We start from the raw sequence: 22692 nt of genomic DNA, 5'->3' as shown, positions 1-22692 counted from the left end.
ACAGCATGAGGTATAGGTAGAGTTTCCATTTCCTTTTTTTTTCAAATGTGCTGAATACATTTAATCCTGTATGCTCACAATTATTAATAAAAACCCACTAAGAGCCAGATTGTAATACATGCCTGTAGTTCCATTTGCTCAGGAGGCTAGGGTGGGAAGCAGTTTTTATACTAAGTTCAAGACCAGCCTGGGTAACACATATATACATTAACTCAAAAATTATCATAACTGATTTGTTTGAAGGGTAATATGGAATCAATCCACTTTTTTTTTTATTAACTTGAGTATTTCTTATTTACATTTCGAGTGTTATTCCCTTTCACGGTTTCCGGGCAAACATCCCCCTCCCCCTCCCCTTCTTTATGGGTGTTCCCCTCCCCATCCTCCCCCCATTGTCGCCCTCCCCCCATAGTCTAGTTCACTGGGGGTTCAGTCTTAGCAGGACCCAGGGCCTCCCCTTCCACTGGTGCTCTTACTAGGATATTCATTGCTACCTATGAGGTCAGAGTCCAGGGTCAGTCCTCCTTTTTTTTTTTTTTAAGATTTTATTTATTTTATGTGAGTACACTGTCACTGTCTTTATGCACACCAGAAGAGGGCATCAGATCACATTAGAGATGGTTGTGAGCCACCATGTGTTTGCTGGGAATTGAACTCAGGACCTCTGGAAGAGCAGTCAGTGCTCATAACCGCTGAGCCATCTCTCCAGCCCAACTTTCCATTTCAGTATGGATTTTCTGCATTGGGGTTAAATGAAGGAAAAGGATGCGTGAGAAGAATGTACTGACACACCCGAGAGCATGGGTGTGGGCTTCTCTGAGAAACTCACTGTTCATTGTCTTTAATAACAGTCACATATAGGATTTGGGTGGTTTTGAAGCTAAGAATTTCAAAGGGTTGCTAAGGAACCCAAATGAGATCACAGGGTGGCTCCCAAATGGCCTGGATCAGGGGTTACAATGAGAAGGTGAACTGTAAATGACAGGAATGGAGAACTTTATCTTTACTGTAAACAAGATCAGTAGTCTTACTTCAGAGACCCAGAAAATGTCTAGGGAAAGGAATAGGGCTCCCCTCAAGGTCATATACATGCAGTTTTTAAGCCTTGCTTTTTCTTTCAATATTTTAACACACAATATCCATAAAGGAAAGGAATATTATCTGTCTTCATATTATAAAATATTGAAAGGAATATTATTCTTCTTCATTCATGATGAATCTTCACATCAGATGTTAATTGTGTTACAATTTTCTTTTCTTTTCTTTCTTTTTCTTCTTCTTCTTTTTTTTTTTTTTTTTTTGGAGACAGGGTCTCATTATCAAACTTGAGGGTCATAACCTACACCTAAGCCAGGCCTGGCCATCTGTCCTCAATATGCCAATTAAAATGACCAAATAAAAGTAGAAAATTAGCTGGGCACGTTGGCACATGTCTTTCATCTCAGCTCCTGGGAGGCAGAGACAGGAAGATCTCTGTGAGTTCAAGGGCAGCCCAATCTACAAAGTGAGTTCTGGGTTAGCCAGGGTTACACAGAAAAAAAACCCTGTCTTGAAAAGCAACAATAAAAAATGGGAATTTAAAAAAGGAGATGTATTCATGTGGCCACATCAAGGAAGAGCGAGCACCTCGGGTTGGTCTTTATCTTCTGGGTCCTGAGGTGAGACCAAAGTTTAAATAGAGAGCCTGGGATATGCACATCTAAGCAGTCCTGGACAAAGTTTGTTCTTGTTCACTCACCATCATCGAGATTCCAGGTTTGTCCTGTAAAGTGGTCTGATAAACTTGCTAGAACAACGTGAAATCTCTTTCTGGGAAACAATCTAGCCCTCTCTTTCCTTTTCCCAACTTGAGATTTCTGAGGACATTTTCATTTTCTTGGTTCATTATTTCAACAGTCCGATAGTCCAACTGAGAGACACAAGTGTCTTTTTAGAATATTTTCATTTCTTGCCAGATCAGTTACAGTTTCAATATGGCGTTCTGACTGACCTGGAATTTGCTATGTAGGCTAGCCTCCAACTCACAGAGATCCAAAGCCTTTTTGCCTTTGCCTCCCAGTGCTGGCATCTAAAGGTCTGTGCCACCACACCTGGCTGTGCTGGGACTCTTGGTGTCAGGTAGTGAAAAGCTTCAAGCAGACTCCCGCTCCTTCTCTTTCTCATTTCCCCATAAGATTCCCTGTTTTTCTGTCCTGCCTTAGAATTCCCTCTAGATTAGTTCTTGATAAGATTTTTCCTTCTGAAACCTTTCGAGCCAGTCCTCTAGGTCCTCAGGACTCTGATCTTCCAAGGTGCCACCAGAATGGTCCACTAGGCTCTGCTTTTAGTATTCTAGGGCTTTTCCAAGGTGCAAGAACCACTTTTGGTCAGATTTCCCACAGTAATAGTTCCATTTCCAAGTACTAATTTTCTGTTTTTGTTATATTTTTTCACTGCTGTGAGAAAATAACAATAAAAACTTAAGGGAAGGATTACTCTGGTTCACTTCTTTCTAAATGGTATACAGCTTCATCTCACCCAGGATAACCAAGTGTGGTGTTTTGTTTTGCTTGTGGTGCTGGGGATCAAAGCCAAATCCTTGGGCATGCTTGGCACGGTATTGCAGAATTATATCCCTCTCCAGCACCATGTTTTAAAAATGTTTAATTAACAACTTGTTCGTATTTTCTAATTGGTTATTTACTACCAGTTGATGTTTGTTTTGACACATTTTTCTCAGAAACTTTTATCTTGAGTTTTCCATATTTATCTATTATTTTAATTGAACTTGAAGTGAATTCAATTTCCCTTGCTACATTTCTGTGTTGGCTTTCTTAGTATTACATTTATTCTAATATTCTGGAATTTCCCTAAGAGCTATCACTTGCTTCTCTTGCCTCTACGAGAGTATGTCTGTGAGATATAGACCACACCACACTGGCAGTGACAATGACATACTGAAGATCACTTTGTAAGTAGGTCAATTCCATTAGTAAGGGTCTATCTCTAGACAGGCATCAAGTGTTGCAATGAAGGTTTTCAGTAGCCATCATCAAGTGGAGGGAGATGAGCGTCAGGCAAGTTATCTGTTGCTGAGTGCTGTGTGACAAACTTCACTAGAACTTTGTATCTTCAGTCAACAAGGACTTTCTCAAGATGATGAAGAAGATGATGACTAGTCCTGATTCTGTTGGTTGATCAGGATTGGCTAGGTGGTTATATTGTTCCACACAGCACAGGAATTCATTCTATCAAAGTAAAACTCAAGGTAAGCTGAAATGACCAGCATGAGTGTCATTCTTCAAAGTCTTTCTCCATGTGGTTCTTCTCATTTAACATCTCACTTAACAAGCTTTCAAGAGGAAAGGTTCCAACAGGGCATGGCCCAGTGCACAACATTCATGGAGCATTTGCTGCATCTCATTTGCTGAGGGTATCCTTGGTGAAGCAAGCCACATGGTCAAATCTCTGATTCGATGTGGGAGGGATTAAATACAGGTTATCAACTGATGGATCCTTTATTGAAGGCCACCAATGTAAAAATTTCTCACAAGGTTAGTTCTTGTCCCTAGCCACACATGGATCCTGCCAGTATTTATTATTCTACAAGAGCTAATCCTTGCTCCATGTTTTACTTTCACTTACAATGTCCAGGGCCTATGTAGCTTTTAGTCTTTATTAACAGTTTGCAATTTTGAATTTGTATCTCTTTGGGTCTGAAAAAGTACATACACACAGAAAAAAAACATACCTTTTCATTTATATCTGATTTTTTGATTTGAAGCAGAACAAGGAAGTGTGTCACAAAATAATGATTGAAAAATGTCATGTTTGCTGGAAATATGGTTAGCATCAAGTACATTTTCTTCAGCAATTTTTCTTAAGCAATTGACCAGTTTGCTCTAGTTCTTACTAATAATGCCAGTATTCTGGCTACATCTCTTCCCTATCTCTTTCCTGTATAATTATACAAAAAATCTACTGAACAGTCGGCATCTGCCTCTGTATCTTTATTCACTTTTTTTTCTTGAAAGGATCTTGCTTTCAACTTGTATGGATACGCCCTACTTCTTGTTTCATAGATGCTGGTAGATAGAAATACTCTTTTCACTGAAACTCTCAGTCTTTTCTCACATATTTCTCTTATAGCACTTAGCAATTCCTTTTCTCATAGACAGTTTCATATGTTTCAATTTCATCTTGGTTTGGAAATAGTACTCTTGCCAAATTTTTTCTTTGTGTACTTTGCATATAGTTAGCAATCTTTCACGACATGTGTGATGCCTCCCATTCTAAAATTATCCAAGGAAGCTTATTTCCATATGAATTTGCAAAGAACTAAATTTCAAGGGAAGATGATGTCTACATTTACTCGACATCTTTTCTTTTTAGGCCATTTGATAGTACCACTGGCATTGGATACCTTCATACTTTATCATCAGAAGACACTGCACATCAATGTTTTAGTGAAATTCTTGTGGCTTCCAAGAACGTTCTCTAAAGCAGTAGTTTTTAACCTTCCTAATGTTGTGGCTCTTTAATACAGTTCCTTGTGATGGTTCCCCTACCATAAAATTATTTTCATTGCTACTTCATAACTGTAATTTTGCTACAGTTAGGAATCATAATGTAAAACACCTTATATACAGGATACCTCAAAGGGGTCGTGATACACAAGTTGAGAGTCTTTGCTCTAAAGGCATGCTTCGAGGTCATTCAGGCAGAATTCTACAATCCAAATCACCCCTCACCCCCAGATTTATCTCTTAACTCTGCAACAACTTTCTTTTAAATTTTAGAAAATATCGTTAACTTTAGCACAAGCTCCAAATCAATGCCAGTCATGGTGATAGTGCTGTTGTTTAGAAAAGAATTTATTCTAGAAAGGGCAGGAATGGCCACGCTGGGGGAACTGCACAAGTACCAACTGTAAAGAGCAGGTAACTATAAGAACGATCACATAGATTCTGTCTTCTTGGCTAAGCACAATCTGGCTCCAGACCTCAAGACAGTTTTGGCTGACGATTGCAACAGGTTGAGAGGGAACGTTTCAGGTTATACCTAAGATCTCCCCACCCCCAGCCCACCCCCAAACACACGCACGTGCCTGGACTGTAGAGTTGTAAAACAAAATCCAAAATCTGAACTTTGGAAAGTCCTCAATCTTTCAGACATGTACAGATTGTAGATCTAAGACTCAACGTTGATAGTTTAGATTTGATCTGATGTGATTTTTCTTTATTTGCGTACTTGTATTCATTGCATTTAGCAATCTGTCAGAATAACAAGAATCAACGTGGTTGGTTCGACTGTGGTACGAACAGACTGGAAAACGCCCTGACCCTTATTTCCCCGCCCCCTAACCCCGCCCTCCCCGTTTCTCTAACCGGAAGGAGGCGGGGAGAGAGTGGGCTTCCTGAAAAGAGACGCCGTAACTAGGCAACCAGGGTACTTACGCCCGGGACCTTCCGCAGCTCTTAGGAGACATGCTCCTGCGCTCGCTGACGCTACACTCCCTCGTTAGACAGTAGGGGATGACTGGGCGTCTCTCTTCCACGTGAATTCAGAACCTCTGTGCGATTGGCTACTACGGGGGCGCGGCGCTCGGGTCGCGGACGCTTCTGATTGGTGCTTTGGAGCAGTGGGGCGGGATTCTGCTTACAGCCGCGGGAGGTCCGGACAGTGGCGGCCATGGGACTCACGGGTAAGTACGTGTCTCGTCTGTCCTTTCCAACGTTCTCGGTCCCTTCTGGACGGGGTTGGGCCGTTCTTAGAGGAGCGTGGCTGGCTGTGGAGGAGGTGAAGCCTACCCTACGGGAGGCCCAGAAGTCAGGTGCGAGGGTCTCCGTAGTCAAATGGGGCTATGGGTGCCTTGAGGGTTGGAGCTGGTTCCTAGGCTGAGTTTAGTAGAGCGAGGGATTGGAATCTTAGGACGTTTTTCCGACTCCCTTTGCATATGGCCAGATTTTGCCTCATCCTGGGGTGGAGGCTCATAGACCCGGGCTGACCCTCTTTGGCTCTAGTGCACCCGAGATGCCTCTCAGGGAGTCGTGCCTTGGGACTGGATTAAAGTATGATTCTCTTGATTTCTCAGCCCCGTCCGAGCTCCCTCTAAGGATCCTCAGGAGCTTCTACTAATAAGGGAGTTTACTGGCCATGACTGAGAATTTTGAGGACTTCTTGACTTTGTCATTTACGTTGCTTGAGTAGGGACGTTTTACAGTTTGCTTAACATGTATCGCTCGGAGAGAGAATTCACCAGATTTTACAGCCTCTCTTCACTTATAGAAGCCAAGATTCAGTGAGTATGCAATATGTTGAGCTTTGACCCAATAAAGATTTTAGATATAATAACCTGGTGGCAGGCTGACTCAGAACATTGGAGGTCGGTGATGGGTTTTCATTTGGTTCATTATTTCTGCTCTCCTTGTCATTCACTTCTTAAAACTAAATAGGACTAAGGTCCAGGTTTAGATGACACATCACAGTAGAACAGCATTAGCCACTGAGGCTTTGCTTTCTTTTGCAAACTTGATATTTTCTTGCTTTCATTCTTTGTTTACGTATTGGTTGTAAATTTGATCATCTCTCTACTTTTTTCCAGTTTATGTGTCAGGGTGCTCTCCATGTCTTAGCTGCCCTGGAACCCTCAATCATTTGATCCCTCAGCACATGCTTCCTTCTTGCCTCCTCACTCACTCGGTATTAATGAGACTATTTTAAATGTAGATGAATTTGTTGGACAAAGTCAACACATACAGTTGCCAGTGAGACCTGAAACTCAGAGTTTAGGATAGTAACTCTTGATTGAGTTCTTTGTAGCCTTATAGATCTCAACTAAGATAGATTTTTTGCCAGATCTCCAAAGCTATGGCATTAAAAGTTTAAGCATAAATAGAATGGAATATTGAATGAACACTTCATACCAGCATAGGTTTAGGGAACTCCTAAAGGAAACATTTCCTACCTTTAGATGTAGGAAAGAGCCCACATACATACATAGCCCGTGTCCCACTCCATTTCCTTTCAGAGTCCACACTGAAAGGGCACTTGTAGAGGAAAGACCTACATAAGTAAAAGAAGGATCCCAAAAAGAGAAGGGAGCAGTTTGAGTATAACTACCCTTGAATAAGGAAGGAGAAACGGGATTGTCTGCAGCATGAGCTCCGGGTAACACTTGAAGAGAGTGTTCTTAAAAAGTAAGTTCTGGTTCCGGTACATTTTAATGGAAACCACAAAGCAGAATCGTGTGCGGTGCACTGGATCACTAGCTAAGCTGTGTAGCTATCGTCAGCCCAGTTTCAGCGAAGAACCAGATGGTAAATATTTTAGACTCTGTGGGTCATATGATCTCTTTCAAAGCCACTCTACCATTTTAGCATAGAAGTAGCCATCCACATAAGTGAATGGGCAAGCCAGGTTCCTGTAAAAATTTGTTCATAAAAATAGACAATGTGCCAGTATAATTAGATTTCACATCCTAGCCTGTTTTAGTATCCTTTTCTGCCTCAAGAGCCAGAACAAAAGGCAGTGCTAAAAGACAACAGCCTTTTTGCTACTTTTCATGACTCTGGAATCTGCTAGACTTAGCTAGTAGTACTTTTATGCGTCTTTTCAGGGGTTGCTGCAGAAGGCTGCATTTAGCCAGTGTTCTGGCTAGAAATTGGGCACAGGTAAGAATGTAGAGGTAGCTGGGTCCCTATCTCTCTCCATGTAGCTTGTAAGCCCTTTTTCTCTCATTGTCTCCCCTATGCCCTTCTTAGCCCAGTAGCTGCATGACTTATGTGTTAACTCCATAAATAAAAGCCATCGAACCTTTCATAGGCCGAGGTCAAAGATTTGCATGTCCCTTTTACCATGTTCTGTGGCTTACATGGTCCAAATGCAAGGAAGATTCCTAGGTGCCGTGGTGCACACCTATAATCCCAGCTCTTAGGAGGCAGAGGCTGGGAATGCTGAGTTCAAGGTCGGTGTGAGCTATAAGCTAAAACTTGGCTTAAAAAGTATGTGAGAAGAGATGATCACAATAACCTGGCACAGTATGTTCTCTCTAACTTCTTTAAGCTTTAGACTTAGCATTTATACTATATAATTAATACCTTATTTAGGTCTATATGTGAGAAAACTTTGCGTAGCGTTGGATATATAGTGATTTAAAAGGTGATAAAGCTTAATAAGCCGATAAAAGTGATAAGAGAACCAGGGAAATATATGGGTATATGTTTAATTATTGGAAAGAATTGGGTTTTGTAGCAAACCATTATGTACTATGACATAACGTTTATTTCCCAGCTCAATGAAAGCATTGCAGAATATCACTTTTTGTTCTGTGACATCACCATGCTAAGCAAGTAAATGTTAAGTGAATAAGTTTATAGTGTGCTTTGCTTTTATTTCTAAGGGAAAAATATGCCTTAGCATTACAACTATTTCTAACAGGATATGAGATATGAAATGAGATTAGGTTTTGAGCTGATGTCCTGCTTTTCTCTTTCAGGTGACAGAAGACACATTTCTTAACAGGCTTGCTCTGAGAACTGATGCGTGAACCACCTCAGCATGGCCAATAGAAGAGGAGGTGGGCAAGGCCAGCCTCCTTCAGTGTCTCCTTCCCCCGGTAGCTCCGGAAGTCTTTCCACTGATAGGACCTGCACTCATAATATATGCATGGTGTCTGACTTTTTCTACCCAAACATGGGAGGTGTGGAAAGCCACATTTACCAGCTCTCTCAGTGCCTCATTGAGAGGGGGCACAAAGTCATAACTGTCACCCATGCTTATGGAAATCGAAAGGGCGTCCGTTACCTCACCAATGGCCTCAAAGTTTACTATTTGCCTCTGAGAGTCATGTACAACCAATCTACAGCCACGACTCTCTTTCACAGTCTGCCATTGCTCAGGTACATATTTGTTCGGGAGAGAATTACGATAATCCATTCCCACAGTTCTTTCTCTGCCATGGCCCATGATGCTCTCTTCCACGCCAAGACAATGGGGCTTCAGACAGTCTTCACAGACCATTCCCTTTTTGGATTTGCTGATGTCAGCTCGGTGCTTACAAACAAGCTTCTTACTGTGTCTCTTTGTGACACAAACCACATCATTTGTGTCTCTTACACTAGTAAGGAGAACACTGTACTCAGAGCAGCACTGAATCCTGAAATAGTGTCCGTCATTCCTAACGCTGTAGATCCTACTGACTTCACTCCAGAACCATTTAGGAGGCATGATAGTGTAATAACTGTTGTTGTTGTCAGCAGACTTGTTTACAGAAAAGGTAATAACATAGTAGCTTTATTTGCATTGACAGCTTTTTTTTTAAATTTCTTGTCAGAAACTGTTCAATACTTGTATGTGATGATTACTTGTCTTTTTATTCTGTATGGTGGCTTTATAATGACTGGTAATTCTTGCAAGGGAAGGTCAGATAATCAGTTTATACATCTAAGAAGAGAAATGGATAAAAGCGGCTATAAATGCTGCCCCAACCTTTGAGGTTGTAATGGTTACCGAACAAAAGAAAGCCATTGACCAGATGTCCTCCAATCAGATCTTTGTAAAAATTCAGAGATCTCTGTGCAGGTAAGAATGTGCTGTGTGGCCTTTTCTTGTTTGATCACAGAAGTAATGGCTTCTTATTGCAGGCATTTGCAAAGCACATCTGTGACGATTTCATTCAGAGATGGCCCTAATGACTATTTTCATGGCTGACTTTTGTCTTTTGTGCACCTGTACCTGGTGTTCAGAATCAGTGGGCCTTTTGGCCCCATGGATATCCCGTGGCTTGCTGGTTTTATCTACGATATGCAAGGCACTAATATCAGCAGTCAAGTGATAGAAAGGAGTAGAGTGGCCTAGAGTCAAAACCTGGTTCATCGCCCATCTAGGACAGGTTACTCAATAGATCTGTGTCGGTTTTTTATTTGTCACAGCAGGAACTTTGTGAAGGTTCAGAGACAGCTCTTAAAAAGATCTCTGCCTAGGTTACTTTCCACCCCAGTCCGCCTTTATCCCTCAGGAGTATTTTGTTCTCCTTGCTGACTTTCAAGTTTCTGTGGCCCTAATGGTCCCCACTGTAGCATTTGTGTTTGTTACACATTTGAAACAACCTGCTTATTAACATAGAAATGGTCTCCCAGATGCTAGTTGAAAAAAAAGCTGTCCAATAATCAGAAATATCGTTTGAAGTTGGGGAGGGCAGTAACAAATACTACATAGTCCCCTTAACTATTTGATTTTTAAACATTTGTGCACACGCTGAATGTAGGGACCTTAGTTTAGAGCTCTAGGTCTTGGGATTAGCTCACTGACTGCCTAGGTCATATTGCATGGTTGCCTTCATAGAGCATACCGTTGCCACTCTGGGTTTCCTTTAAAGGGATGGGAGTGGGGCTAAAGTGTTGGGAACAATGTCCTGGTTTTTTAATTTGCTTTCAGTTTTATTCCAGTTTAGATTACCTCTCACCTGACAAGGACATTTTTTTCCCTGATATTCATTTATTGGCTTTTCAAGCTATTTAGCTTCCATAGAAATTTGTCAGCTTATGCACTATTTAATTATTCAATACAGTCATAAGGAAAGTGGGCATCCGATGAATTTGTGCAGAAATGCCAAGAGGGTATGCTGGGCCACATGGCAATATATTCAGGAGTCGGCAATGGCCAGTCTAGGTAGAGGTTTTAAGTAATTAAGTAAGTGGAGGTTGGTTAGAAAACTTGGACTCAGTTACATATTCTGAGGTGAAGGAAATTGTGTCTTTGTATTTTATCAAGATGATATGAATGGAGTTCTGTATTTTAAACCCCTGCCGGGATATTGTTGATGTTTTTATTATAACTTTAAAATCTTGCCCAACTTATTTTGTAATTAAATAGCTTAGCTTGGTGAGATAAAGGCAAAAGAATGATGGTGTGTGTGATTGGAGAGAGCACATTTACTCATACAAAGGTTAAACAGCCTCTGTTATCTCAGGAGTTCTAACTGTCGGAGCTAACATCAAAGTTACGGCCTTTCCTCTTTTTTTCTTTTGCCTGCCTTTCTTGCTTGCTTCTTTCTTGCTTTCTTCTGTTCTCTTTCTTTGCTTTCTTCGCTTTCTCAAGGCAGGGTTTCTCTGTGTAGCCCTGGCTGTCTTGGAACTCACTCTATAGTCCAGGCTGGCCTCGAACTTAAAAAGCTCCAACCTCCTCTGCCTCCCAAGTGCTGGGATTGAAGGCCTGTGCCACTACTGCCTGGCCCTTTCCTGATTTCAGTTCAGTTACTCAATAAATATCTACTGAACCTTCTCCAAAGGCCAGGTACCCTGTAAAATGTAACACAAGGAGGAATGCCACATCTATGGCCCAAATATGACTAGTTATATTAATGGTCTGTTCTTCTTAATAGGGTAATTCCCTTGGGAGACGTTCAGTGGCCCAGATTTGCAAGGCCCATTGACGTAGATTAAGAGGATAAAGCTGTGTTCTCCTTGCCCAGCTTTCGTGGAGAAAAGGCTGGCTTCTGAGCCTTGTTCTTTCCATGTAGTTGTGGCTTCCCACTGTTCTCTGTGGGTGCAGGCCACCCCAGATACTTGCTCTAGTGGTAATGACAACTTAACATTTGTATTCTGCAGTTGCTAAAGCCTGTGCATGGTACAGTACCTCACTTGCCCCAACAACTGTAGGGTAGATGTTACCTGCATGTAACAGACAAAGAAACAGTCCCAGAGAGGGTAAGTAACTCGCCCAAGGTCACACAGTAAGTAACAGATCACAAATAAGAGTTCAGCGCTTGAGTTAAGGTCTCTTTCTGTCCCTACCCTCAGTCTGGCCATTGGTATCTTAGAACATATCTGAACATTCTTTAGAACATGGTGAAGACTGTGAGTTAAAGTCAATTTGATTCAGAAGTGGTTTTTGTCAGGTTTATGTGAATGTGATTGGCAGTCTCTTTGTGTGTCGTGTTTTGAGTCTTTTTTAGAATCTTACCTCAGGAAGCTTGTTGGTTTATATTTTATAGTAAGGAGAGAAAACCTTCTGTACTACTAGAATATATAGTAACTATAACATTAATGGGACTGACTGGCTTAGTTTCCTATAAGGTTTTAGTCAGGATTAAATGACCTAGTGCATTTGTAGTAGGTTGTAAATGAACTAAGAGTTTAGTAAATGTAGCTATGACTGCTTCATTTTTTTTATGAAGAATGGACACTTGATGTTTTCCTTTAAAGGAGGAAAGTGGGAGGAGTAGGAAGCTAAATATTAAGTGGCATTAAGCCATTTCCTGGTTAGCCATTCAATAGCAAGCCTTATTCATTCAGAAAACATATGTCTAAATATATTTTTGGTGTAATAATCATTTTGAAAGTCCATTAGTGTCTGCACAAAGTGACAAAATTCTGAGCAGCTTCCAGAGACATAGGCCATTTTAGAAACTCACAATAGCCAAAACTAAGTTTCTTATTAAGGAAAGAATCATTGGAAGAAATGATTTTCTTATGGTTTTTCTTGTTAGAAGCTTAGAGCAGAAAATGTTCCAAAAGAAGTCCTATACACAGAATGGGTGTTTTTGTCTGTGTGTTCAATATCTTAAAGAATAAAGGAGTTGCCCTTATCTGGAGTGTAGGTAGAATTTATGAAATGTACTTCTTTGGGTCCCTAGTGGTCACTTCAAAGAATCAGGATGGCCATCGTGAGGGTACAAACTGAGCCTCCTCGGAGTGGTGGAGCGCCCAAGAGTTTGTTGGGTGGTGTGGTTGGGCAATGCCCTAAAACCACATCCAGCATCCAATTGTTCCCTGTAGCTGGATAAAGAGCCCTGAATGCAAAGCTTAGGGATCTGCCATTATCCACAGTGTCCACGCAAAGTGAGAGATGATGTGGGTGTGTGATCTATACAAAAGAAAATCCAGAGGAACCTTTATTCTCCAACCATGCCTTATGACTGGTTTGCTATGGTAAGGAAGATTGATTGGGAAAAATGTAGTTTGTGTCCATATGCAAATGTACAGGTGTGCGTTTTTTAATGGAATAAACCCAGCTCAGTAGATAATTTCATGTTTACTTTTGAGTGCATGGTTTGTAATTGTCGATGAACTAAATTCCCTAATAGTGTCAGCACTCCTGTGACTTTAAACAGCAAGGTTTAAAACAGCAGGGTTTGACTTACTTTCTGTCCCCTGAGATTAAACTTGCATGTTGTATGAAAACCATTTTCTTTAAACAAAAAAAAAACAAACCAAAAAACCAAAAGCAAGACTATACACATACACACACACACAAACATATATATATATATATATATATATATATATCCATCCTTAGGTCTATGGACTATAATGACCTTACAGTCAAGGCCTTGGCACCTTCATTTACTGGTGTTCATTGTGACGTTCTATGTATGAACCGCCTTCTAAAGAAAATGAAGGCAGTAGTTAGACTGTAGCCCTTTTCTGTTGTAGGAAGTGGAATCATAGACTTGTTGGTTTTAATAGCTAGAGACTTTGGACCTTAGGTATACATGTCTCTGCCTTTACTAGGCCATAATGAGAGGGTGGGGTGGTTTTAAAAACTCCAAGAGGAGCTTCAGTGAGACCTAGATTTCTAATCAGCTGTGTGCTTTGGAGAAGCTGTGTTAATTAAATATCATTTTTCCAAGTAGGCTGTAAGAACAAGCGAATGACTTAAAGGCTGTAGAGTTGAGACAGGATTGTTCATGATTTGGGTATGTGGCAGTGGCAGTGCCTGTTAGAACCTGTATCTCCAACTGTTGTACTTGGGAGCCGATAGCAGTTAGGAAAGGATTTTCTGCTTGTGGCTAGTGATAGTTGCTAGTTAAAACAAGTGCATTCTCAGAGACTCTGACGAGTTTTTTTTAAATGTTAAATATTAATATTTCTAATATTTAATCTTATAATTTCAGGGACTGATTTGCTTAGTGGTATAATACCTGAACTCTGTCAGAAATACCAAGAATTAAACTTCCTGATTGGAGGAGAGGGACCAAAGAGGATCATTTTGGAAGAAGTCCGGGAGAGATACCAGCTGCACGACAGGTATTCGTGGCTTCCAAGTGGTGTAAAACTGGTAGTTGTTTGTTTGCTTTTGACTACATGCCTGACTTAGGTGTGCGCCTGCTTTTGTTTATAAGGCATGTTTCTGTGAGTTTTTATCAAATAAGAAAGCTCACAGAATACACATCTGTTGTCCATTGGCTGAATATTGACTTGGGAGTGGTTGGAGGCCTGAAGAAAGGCACAGGGCTGGAGGGAGGACTTCGCTTGGAAATGGTTGCAGGTTTCCAAGACATCTTACATTGTGGTTTAAGTGTTATGATCCAGTCATGTAAATTGCTGTACACGTACAGGTTTGGACATCTCTTGTCCTCCATAATTTCTTTAACATACAATGTGTTTATATGTGAAGTGCTGATGATTTAAAAGGGTTATTTTTCCCATTGAGAAACAACACTTTTAACATTATAATTATGAATGTGTTATTAATATGTCCATTAGCCGGGCATGGTGGTGCAGGCCTTTAATCCCAACATTCAGAAGGCAGAAGGAGATGGATCTCTGTGAGTTCGAGGACAGTCAGCTACACAGAGGAACCATGTCATTAAACAAAACAAAACAAAAAATTAATGTAATATTCGTTAAATACAAACTAGTTTTGGAGAAGTTGAAATCACATCATCTGAGCTGTGGCACAACGTGGTTTCAAAGTTGTTTCTATTACATTGGGATCTGGCCTTTTGAGGTGGACAATATTAGTTCCAGTAAGAGTGACACAAATAACAGACTGGGCTTAGAAATGAAATTTGTTTTGTGGCATGACTTCTTTTTAACACCATTCTTTCTCTCTCATTGCAAAAATTAGGGTGCAACTTTTGGGAGCTTTAGAACACAAGGATGTTAGAAATGTCCTAGTTCAAGGACATATTTTTCTTAACACCTCCCTCACAGAAGCATTCTGCATGGCAATCGTGGAAGCCGCCAGTTGTGGTTTGCAGGTGAAACACTTTAAGGGCTTCTCTTGTGGGGTTCTGTGTTTGCCGTCCATGCCAAACTGATATATTTTTTAGCTTGGTCTTTTGCTTTTCCTGAGAAATGATTCCGGTAGATCACGTGCTCTCTCTCTGGTCTTTTAAAGGTCGTCAGCACAAAGGTTGGTGGGATTCCTGAAGTCCTTCCAGAAAATCTTATTATTTTATGTGAGCCTTCAGTAAAATCTTTGTGTGAAGGTCTGGAAAAAGCCATTTTCCAAGTGAAGTCGGGGACATTGCCTGCTCCAGAAAATATCCACAATGTAGTGAAGACTTTCTACACCTGGCGGAATGTGGCAGAGAGAACTGAAAAAGTATGTCACATGCCAGGAAAAAGATGTCCAAATTCCTTGACGCTTTCCCTGCACATTTCCTTTCTCTTGCAGGCAACTTTGCCCTTTGCATTTTGGTTTAAGTGTAGGAGTCCTTCAAAATGAAAGTAGTTATTTATGCATCAAGTTTGATGCATATGCTTGGCTAATTTTCTATATAAATTACTGGCCCTGGACTCTGAAGATAGTAATAACACAGTCTAATCTCATTAAACTCTTTCTAAAGAAGTTGCAAAGGTCTCTAGGAGTTGTAGCAGTTAGAAGCAGAAAGAGCAGTAAAATCGTTGTGTTGGGGCTATTAATCATGAATTCTACAGCACATGGAGTCCCTTAGCGAATGGTGGGTGATCGCAGTGCTTTCCGAAGTTGTGAATGTTGAATTAATAATGCTTCCTGAAACTCTAGTAGTCCTTTTCTTGGTGACTGATATTCTGCCAGAAAGAATTTTCATACCTTTAGGTTGATTTACTATATTAGCATTCAAAATGTATGTGAAGATGAGAATAAATAGTGACCAGTAAGAAAGCAGCTACAGGGACACGTACAGGCTTGATAGACCTCTTAGAGAGGAAGCTTGTGGGAAATGCTTCTTGATGCTGGCCTTGGGTAACATTTATTCTCCTCCGTTTCATCTCTAACCCCCACCCCCATGTCTACCTCTTGTTCCTATCCCCCTTGTATCTACCTCTTGTTCTTCGTGTTACCACATGCCGCGCTTAAGGAAATAAGTCACTTTTGTAGTATGAAGAAATCCTGTACCAGAAAGTCAGGAGAGAGCAGCCTGGAGGGGTCATAGTTTAGACTTGGGTTTTATGTTATCGGTGTTAAATGTGGTGGAGGAGTGGGTTTCCAGCCTGGAGAATGTTTCTTGGTTTGAGATACAAGTTCTTATATGTGCAATCTCTTTCTAAAACTGGGCATATGATATATATTTCATTAGCATAAGAGGTATTGGAAACATAATTTTGACTGAAGATGTATATCAACGTATGAAAATGAAAATAGCTACCTTTGTGTTTTCTAGAAGTTGGGCTGAGTACCAGTTGCCTGTGGGGGAGCATGTCAGAATCACATGGATAGCTTCTTCAGACTACATTCTCTATTCTTGTGTCCCCTTAACCTCCCCAACCACTCCTTAAATTCTGACTTGTCCCACGTGGAACAGAAATGCAGTTTGGATTATAGTTGGCAGGAATACTTGGCCAGACAGGTTTTTTTGGTGATCTTGGACTCCACCCTGATTTAGAATCATAGCTCTGTAAATTGTGTTTTGACTTTGTCTTCTTACAAACCTTCAAAGACTGAGCTGTTGGTAAGCAACTCAGGAAAGAATTGTGGGGGCAGTTTATCAGTCAATGTTAAAGGCACTAGTTGGCATTTTTGTAATAATATTTTTTCTCATAGTTATGCTTTGAGAAAATAGAAAAGCATGTTATATGTTTTATTATCTCTGCTAATTCATAGTGCACATTTGATAAAAAGAAAGGAGGGCAGGCAAAAGTCTAACTAGATGGCATGATGGTTTGCACTGGGGAGACTAAGACAGGAGGATAACCATGAGTTCCAGGATAGTTTTATGCTGCCCTATGTCAAAAGGCCAGACAAGGAGAAAAAAAGTAAATTCTCATTTTTAATAGTCATGTTTCTTCTGTAGTGGTAAATGATTTATTACCTAAGATAATAAATTAATTGACCTCTAGTAAAGATGGAGAAATAGGTTATTTTGTCTTTTAATTGAAGGACATTTTGATCCTTTTCAGTTCCTTGTAGTTTGACTGAGTTACTTGGAAAAGTAAATAGGAAAATTGTAATCTCAGTACTCTCAAGGCATCTAACAAAATGCAGTTGAAGGCTTCCTCAGCTATCGAGTGAATTTAAGGTAAAAAGAAAAAGCTAAGAGTTCCTGCTAGAAGCAAACAGGTTTTGTTTTGTTTTGTTTTCCAGTTACAGTCTATCTACCTCAGCATCAGCATCTTTCTGATTAAAATGTTTGTAATTAAAGTCAGTAGACTTGAAGAACTAGATTAACATATTCCAGGCCTTTTGACGGCCCCTGACCCCCAGAAGAGTTTACACTGACCATTGTGACTTTCTCAGATTTACCAGGAGACACTTTGCATGTGTAATGTTTCCAGGATGTGGGATCAGGTGGGTTGCACAAAGCTAGGCATGGACTCCATGTTCATAGCACACCTCATTTTGTCTTCCCCTTCTCTGCAGCTCAGCATCCTGTTCTGTCTTCTTCCTGCTTGTAGTGTACGAGCTGCTTCACTGTAGTGTCACCATCCGTAAGCAGTGTGTGTGCTGTTTGGTAAGCATGTATGAGAGCTTTCTCCACATGGTCAGAGCACTGGACTAACTCAGTAGTGTGCCTACCGAAAAGCCTTCTGGCCTTATAGGACTTTGGTTTTCTAGTATTCTGGCGACCGTCACCTGTTCTATAGGTCATTTGTTGTTTAGCCCAGAATTAAGTCAATGGTAAGCATTGTTCTAAATAACAACAAATATGGGGTGATTTGTCTCTACCCATGTTTGCCAGTTGCTCCTGGTCAATGTGGGTCACAGGTTAACCTTTATTACAGTCATGTGGTGGCTCAGAGTGTTCATTGTCACCTTCTTTCTTCCAGGTGTATGAGCGAGTGTCAAAGGAATCCGTGTTGCCAATGCACAAGAGATTGGACAGGCTCATCTCTCACTGTGGCCCAGTGACAGGCTACATTTTTGCTTTGCTGGCCGTGCTCAGCTATCTCTTCCTCATTTTCCTGCAATGGATGACTCCAGACTCTGTCATTGATGTTGCAATAGATGCTACTGGGCCAAGGAGAGCCTGGACTCATCAATGGCCTCGTGATAAGAAAAGAGATGAGAATGATAAAGTATCCAAAAGCAGGTAGAAGCAAGCCCAAATTAACAAGTCCTATTAGATACTTGCAATAGTCCTGTTAGCATTTGAAAATAATTTTGCTCATTGTTTTTGGGTTTTCGAGTTGGTTTTGTAAATTATGCTACCTCTGTATCGTTCACTTTTGTTTTTGAAAAAAGATTCTTATGCAATTCCTGAGTGTGGGAACTCCTTGCACTTCTTTAAAAGTTAGGGGATAATGGTTTAGCCACTCAGGTAGGACATTTTTCAGATTACTGAGATCCCTCTAGCAGAGATGTTTTAACATTATTTTTGGGAGCCTTGGGTGCTGAAAGGCCAAATGTTTCTGGGTCTTTTTTGGCCAGTTTTTAACGTTATACCATTAATTCACATTTACCAGATGTTTACAAGCTTTCTTTAGGGAGGTACAACAGTTGTGTGAACTGTTTTAAGTCAAGGTCATGTATCCTTCATTGGACATTGAAGTCATGTTCCTAGACACTTCCTGGGTCGACTCAAGGGATGCATGTAATCTAATTTCTTGAGCAAGACCATCTCTTGGTTGCCAGCATGTTTAAACCCTTGCTATATATGAAAGTTGAACTAAATGGTTCCTGAGACTAAGGACTAGTTAACAAGAAGTGGTAAAAAGAACAGCCAACATACCAAATGCTCAAGCTACTGAATGACAGGAAATCATCATTGGCATACTCCAAGTACCTCTCTGAACCTGTTTTATGTATATGCAGTCTCCTAGGAAGAGCCCTTCTCTCTCTCTCTCTCTCTCTCTCTCTCTCTCTCTCTCTCTCTCTCTCTCTCTCTCTCTCTCTCTCCCTCTCCCCCTCTCCCTCTCCCTCTCCCTCTCCCTCTCCCTCTCCCTCTCCCTCTCCCTCTCCCTCTCCCTCTCCCTCTCCTTCTCCCTCTCTCTCTCTCTCTGTCTCTCTTTCTCTCTTTCTCTGTGCGTGCGTGTGCGCGCATGTGTACGTGTGTGTGTGTGTGTGTGTGTGTGTGTGTGCGCGTGCGTGCGTGCGTGCATGCGCTGAAAAGAGCTCTTGTCTTTGTGAAGAGATGTTGCTTTTTAAGTTCTATGGATTGACCGATACCACTGTTGATGCTAGTGCTGGCCAGCCCTCTGCTTTTGTAGTGTACAGTTTAGTCCCCCATAAATGCCTTTACGGTTTCTAAGCAGAACAGAAGAGGTGTGCCATCTTAAAACCAGCTGCTATTCCTGTCTTCTATGGAAGTCCCTTCCTGTCACTATGGTCTAGCTGATCTCTGATAAGTATTGCCAGGGTATGGAAAGGCTTTTCTCCAGAACGGTTCATTTATAGCGTATTAATTCTGAAAATTGTCAGAGCTCACAGGCTCGTTGTGGGTGGAATTTCTCAATCGTAATTACGATTATCCAGAGCCATGGGTTTTTAAATCCCAAATTATATGTGATATGTATTATTAATCCTTTGGACTCTTTTGCATGGGTTTTTTTTTGGGGGGGGGAAGGACTAAAATAAAAGCAGTGAGGCACTTATGGGTGTTTGATTCTGTCAGTATTGTGATTCTGTACAGAGTTTTTTAACTATGACCTTTGCAAAACTTTTTAAAGAGTATCTTAACATGCCTATTACTTGGTTGCCACTGATATAAAAGAGATATATTTGTGTTTGGTTTCTATGGAAACACAAATGGTAGAGAGTAATTTTTACAATATAGAAGTTAGGGCTTCTTTTATTGGGGAAAAATGACCTTGTCCAAACCGTTCAATCTTATTTGAATCTTTATGCACTTTAGGCATAGAGATACCAGTGCCAATATCCCTGGTAGACTGAGGCATGTGTAACACTTGACTGCATTTAGTCTACACTATTATTTCTTCTTTTATGTTTGCTTCTAGATTTTTTCTCAAAACCATCATTAAATACTTCAATTGTTCTTTATTTAAGATGAAAGTAAAGTTGAAAATTAATTTGCTCCCGTGAGGAAATATGTACTTTATGAATTAAAATTGTTTTCCTTTTTTGAACAAGTAAAAATAAAATGTGTCCAACAAAAAGCATTTTCAGGCTTCCTGGATACCTTAATTGTCAATGATGCACTGGTCAATGTGTGGGAACACTATTCCACTGTGCTACTCATAACTACATGAAAGTGAAGTTAGCACGGAAAAGGAATTTGTTAGCAAAGACATTGTATTGCTTTTGATGTTACAGTCACACATGAAACCAGTCTGCTGAAACATGCTTATGTCCAATAATAAAGATGAGAACGTTGTTTTAATAGTCGTATTTGAGTCTCAGTTTGTCTTATTTTGTGGACAGGATGTTACTCATGGAACAACCCCTCCTCCACCTTTTCTGAGTGGATCTAATGTGTTGCCTGGTCTATTAGTAAAAGAGGAAGTGTCCTTTGTCTGATGTACCACTCTGTCATCTTTTATTTCTAGAATATGTGCTCTTTTGTATTCTTGAAATAGCAAGTTCAATTGCACCTTTGTTTCTTGGTTCTGAAAGCCCTTGTTTCTCACTGCCAGTCATTACAGAAGGCAAATGAATGCATCCACACACTATTGTGTGTGTGAACTACGTAATTATACTTTTTATGTTGCCGGTTATTTTAAGAAATATTTGAGGGCCTGAGAGATGGCTCAGTGGTTAAGAGCACTGACTACTCTTCCAGAGGTTCTGAGTTCAATTCCCAGCAACCACGTGGTGGCTCACAACCATCTGTAATGAGATCTGATGCCCTCTTCTGGTGTGCCTGAAGACAGCTACAGTGTACTCCCATATATAAACTAAATAAATGCCTTTCTTTTTAAAAAAAGATACTTGAATTTTCACTTTATGTAACAAAGCTAGCAATCCCCACTTGTGGGAAGCAGTTATTTTCGTTCATGTTCAGATTTGTCTTACAAAAGAAGATGGTTTGATCTTTATTTGAAGTACTTTTATATTTTAAAATTTCGTATGTATGAGTGGTTTGCCTTCATTGTATGTTTGTGCAACACTTGCATACATGGTGTCTGGGGAGTCCAGAAGAGAGGGTGTTTGATCTGGAACTAGACTTACAGGTGGTTGTGAGCCACCATGTAGGTGCTGCATGGCTTGATCTAAATGTGGCTGGACTGTGGGGGTGGGCGGTGTGAATGCATCCTCATCTGCATGGACATGTAGAGGCTGACAACGCCTTAGTCTGCAAGTGTCCACATAAAAGAAATGAGTAGAATGTTTTATTATGTCATGGGTTCGTTGACAGAATTCAGAGGAATTTTTACTATGTTTGTATTCGGGTTTCATACATTTATGTAATGAATTTTAGTTATTTTCCAGCCTCTCATTACCCTCTCATTTCCTCTTTCCCACTGATAGCCTTCTTGTCAAGTCCCCACGCCCCTGTGTATGTGTATGTGTGTGTGTGTGCGCGCATGCGTGTCCATCTGAGTTTAACTACATTTGTTTGTAAGCATATGGGTAGCTGGGAGGACATTTGTTGGAGCACACACAACTTTCCAGTGTCTACAGCACTAGACAAAATGATGTCCTTCTCCCAGCAACCATTGACTGCCAAGAGTTCCTCAGGGAAGTGTTCATCCTCCTGAGACCTTCCCATCTTGGTAATAGCATATTGATGGGCTTTTCTTGGTTATCAGTTCGACTATATCTGAAATTAACTAAAACCCACAGGGCTGGGCACACTTGTAAGGGATTTTTTTCTTCATTAAATCATTTGGAATAGACCCACTTCTTTTTTTTTTTTAATTATTTATTTATTTTGTATATAAGTACACTGTAGTTGTCTTCAGACACACCTGCAGAGGGCATCGGATCCCATTACAGATGGCTATCAGCCACCATGTGGTTGCCGGGATTTGAACTCAGGACCTCTGGAAGAGCAGTCGGTGCTCTTAACCACTGAGCCATTTCTCCAGCCCCCGAGTAGACCCACTTCTTATCCAGATCTTTAAGATGGAACGGTCCACCTTTAATCTGGGCCACTCCTGCTAGCAGCCTATATAAAGGACATGGAAGAAGGAAGCTAGCTCTTTGCCTACTTGTTCTTGCTCTTGCTAGCAAATCCATTTCTTCACTGGCATTAGAGCCTATGTCTTTAGAATTCCAGCATATACTGAAGACCAGCCAAGATATCCAGTCTCAGGGACTGAACAACTCCTTGGTTCTTGGACCTTTGATTGGTAGATCAGCATTGTTGGGCTAGCTGGACCACTACCTGTAAGGCATTATAATAAATCCTCTTTAATACATGGAGAGATTCAGTCTACAAGTCTGTTCCTCTAGAGAATCCAGTCGATTTTATAAATGTGGAGAAACCACATATAAACAAGAATAAAAGACAAAACTTACTAGTGAGAGAGACAAAACAAATCAGCTTTACTTGTATTGGCCAGCTGATGAGAAAACACTGCCCAGCTAAGGAAGATATCAGTTCATGGACTCTGTTAACTTCGCCTGAGAGCTAGGAATGGTAGTCATCCATTTTGTTATCAC

At 40.7% G+C, this 22692-nt stretch overlaps 1 protein-coding gene across 26 annotated transcripts; it reads left to right on the top strand.

The window, feature by feature from the left end:
* The first annotated feature begins 5559 nt into the window (after positions 1 to 5559).
* On the top strand, positions 5560 to 20475 carry Piga (phosphatidylinositol glycan anchor biosynthesis, class A). 26 transcript variants are annotated; one of them, XM_063280130.1, is made up of 9 exons: positions 5561 to 5683; positions 6074 to 6280; positions 7010 to 7178; positions 8477 to 9256; positions 13877 to 14009; positions 14833 to 14965; positions 15106 to 15312; positions 17551 to 17641; positions 17958 to 18094. In XM_063280130.1, the coding sequence occupies exons 4-8, from the start codon at positions 8539 to 8541 to the stop codon at positions 17605 to 17607; spliced, it is 1248 nt and encodes a 415-aa protein (XP_063136200.1). In that variant the 5' UTR covers positions 5561 to 5683; positions 6074 to 6280; positions 7010 to 7178; positions 8477 to 8538; the 3' UTR covers positions 17608 to 17641; positions 17958 to 18094. The 26 variants fall into 26 exon arrangements, 22 of the variants coding, with proteins under 22 accessions (XP_038955804.1, XP_063136201.1, XP_063136200.1 ...); XM_039099874.2 differs by lacking the exon at positions 17551 to 17641 and having other exon boundaries at positions 17958 to 20475; XM_063280128.1 differs by lacking the exon at positions 17551 to 17641 and having other exon boundaries at positions 7010 to 7298; positions 17958 to 20475.
* The last annotated feature ends 2217 nt before the right edge of the window (positions 20476 to 22692 follow it).

Source organism: Rattus norvegicus, chromosome X (genome assembly GCF_036323735.1).
Source record: "Rattus norvegicus strain BN/NHsdMcwi chromosome X, GRCr8, whole genome shotgun sequence".
Lineage (NCBI taxonomy): Eukaryota > Metazoa > Chordata > Mammalia > Rodentia > Muridae > Rattus > Rattus norvegicus.
Note: the sequence above shows the minus strand (reverse complement) of the source record. Positions and strands in the feature narration are given on the sequence as shown.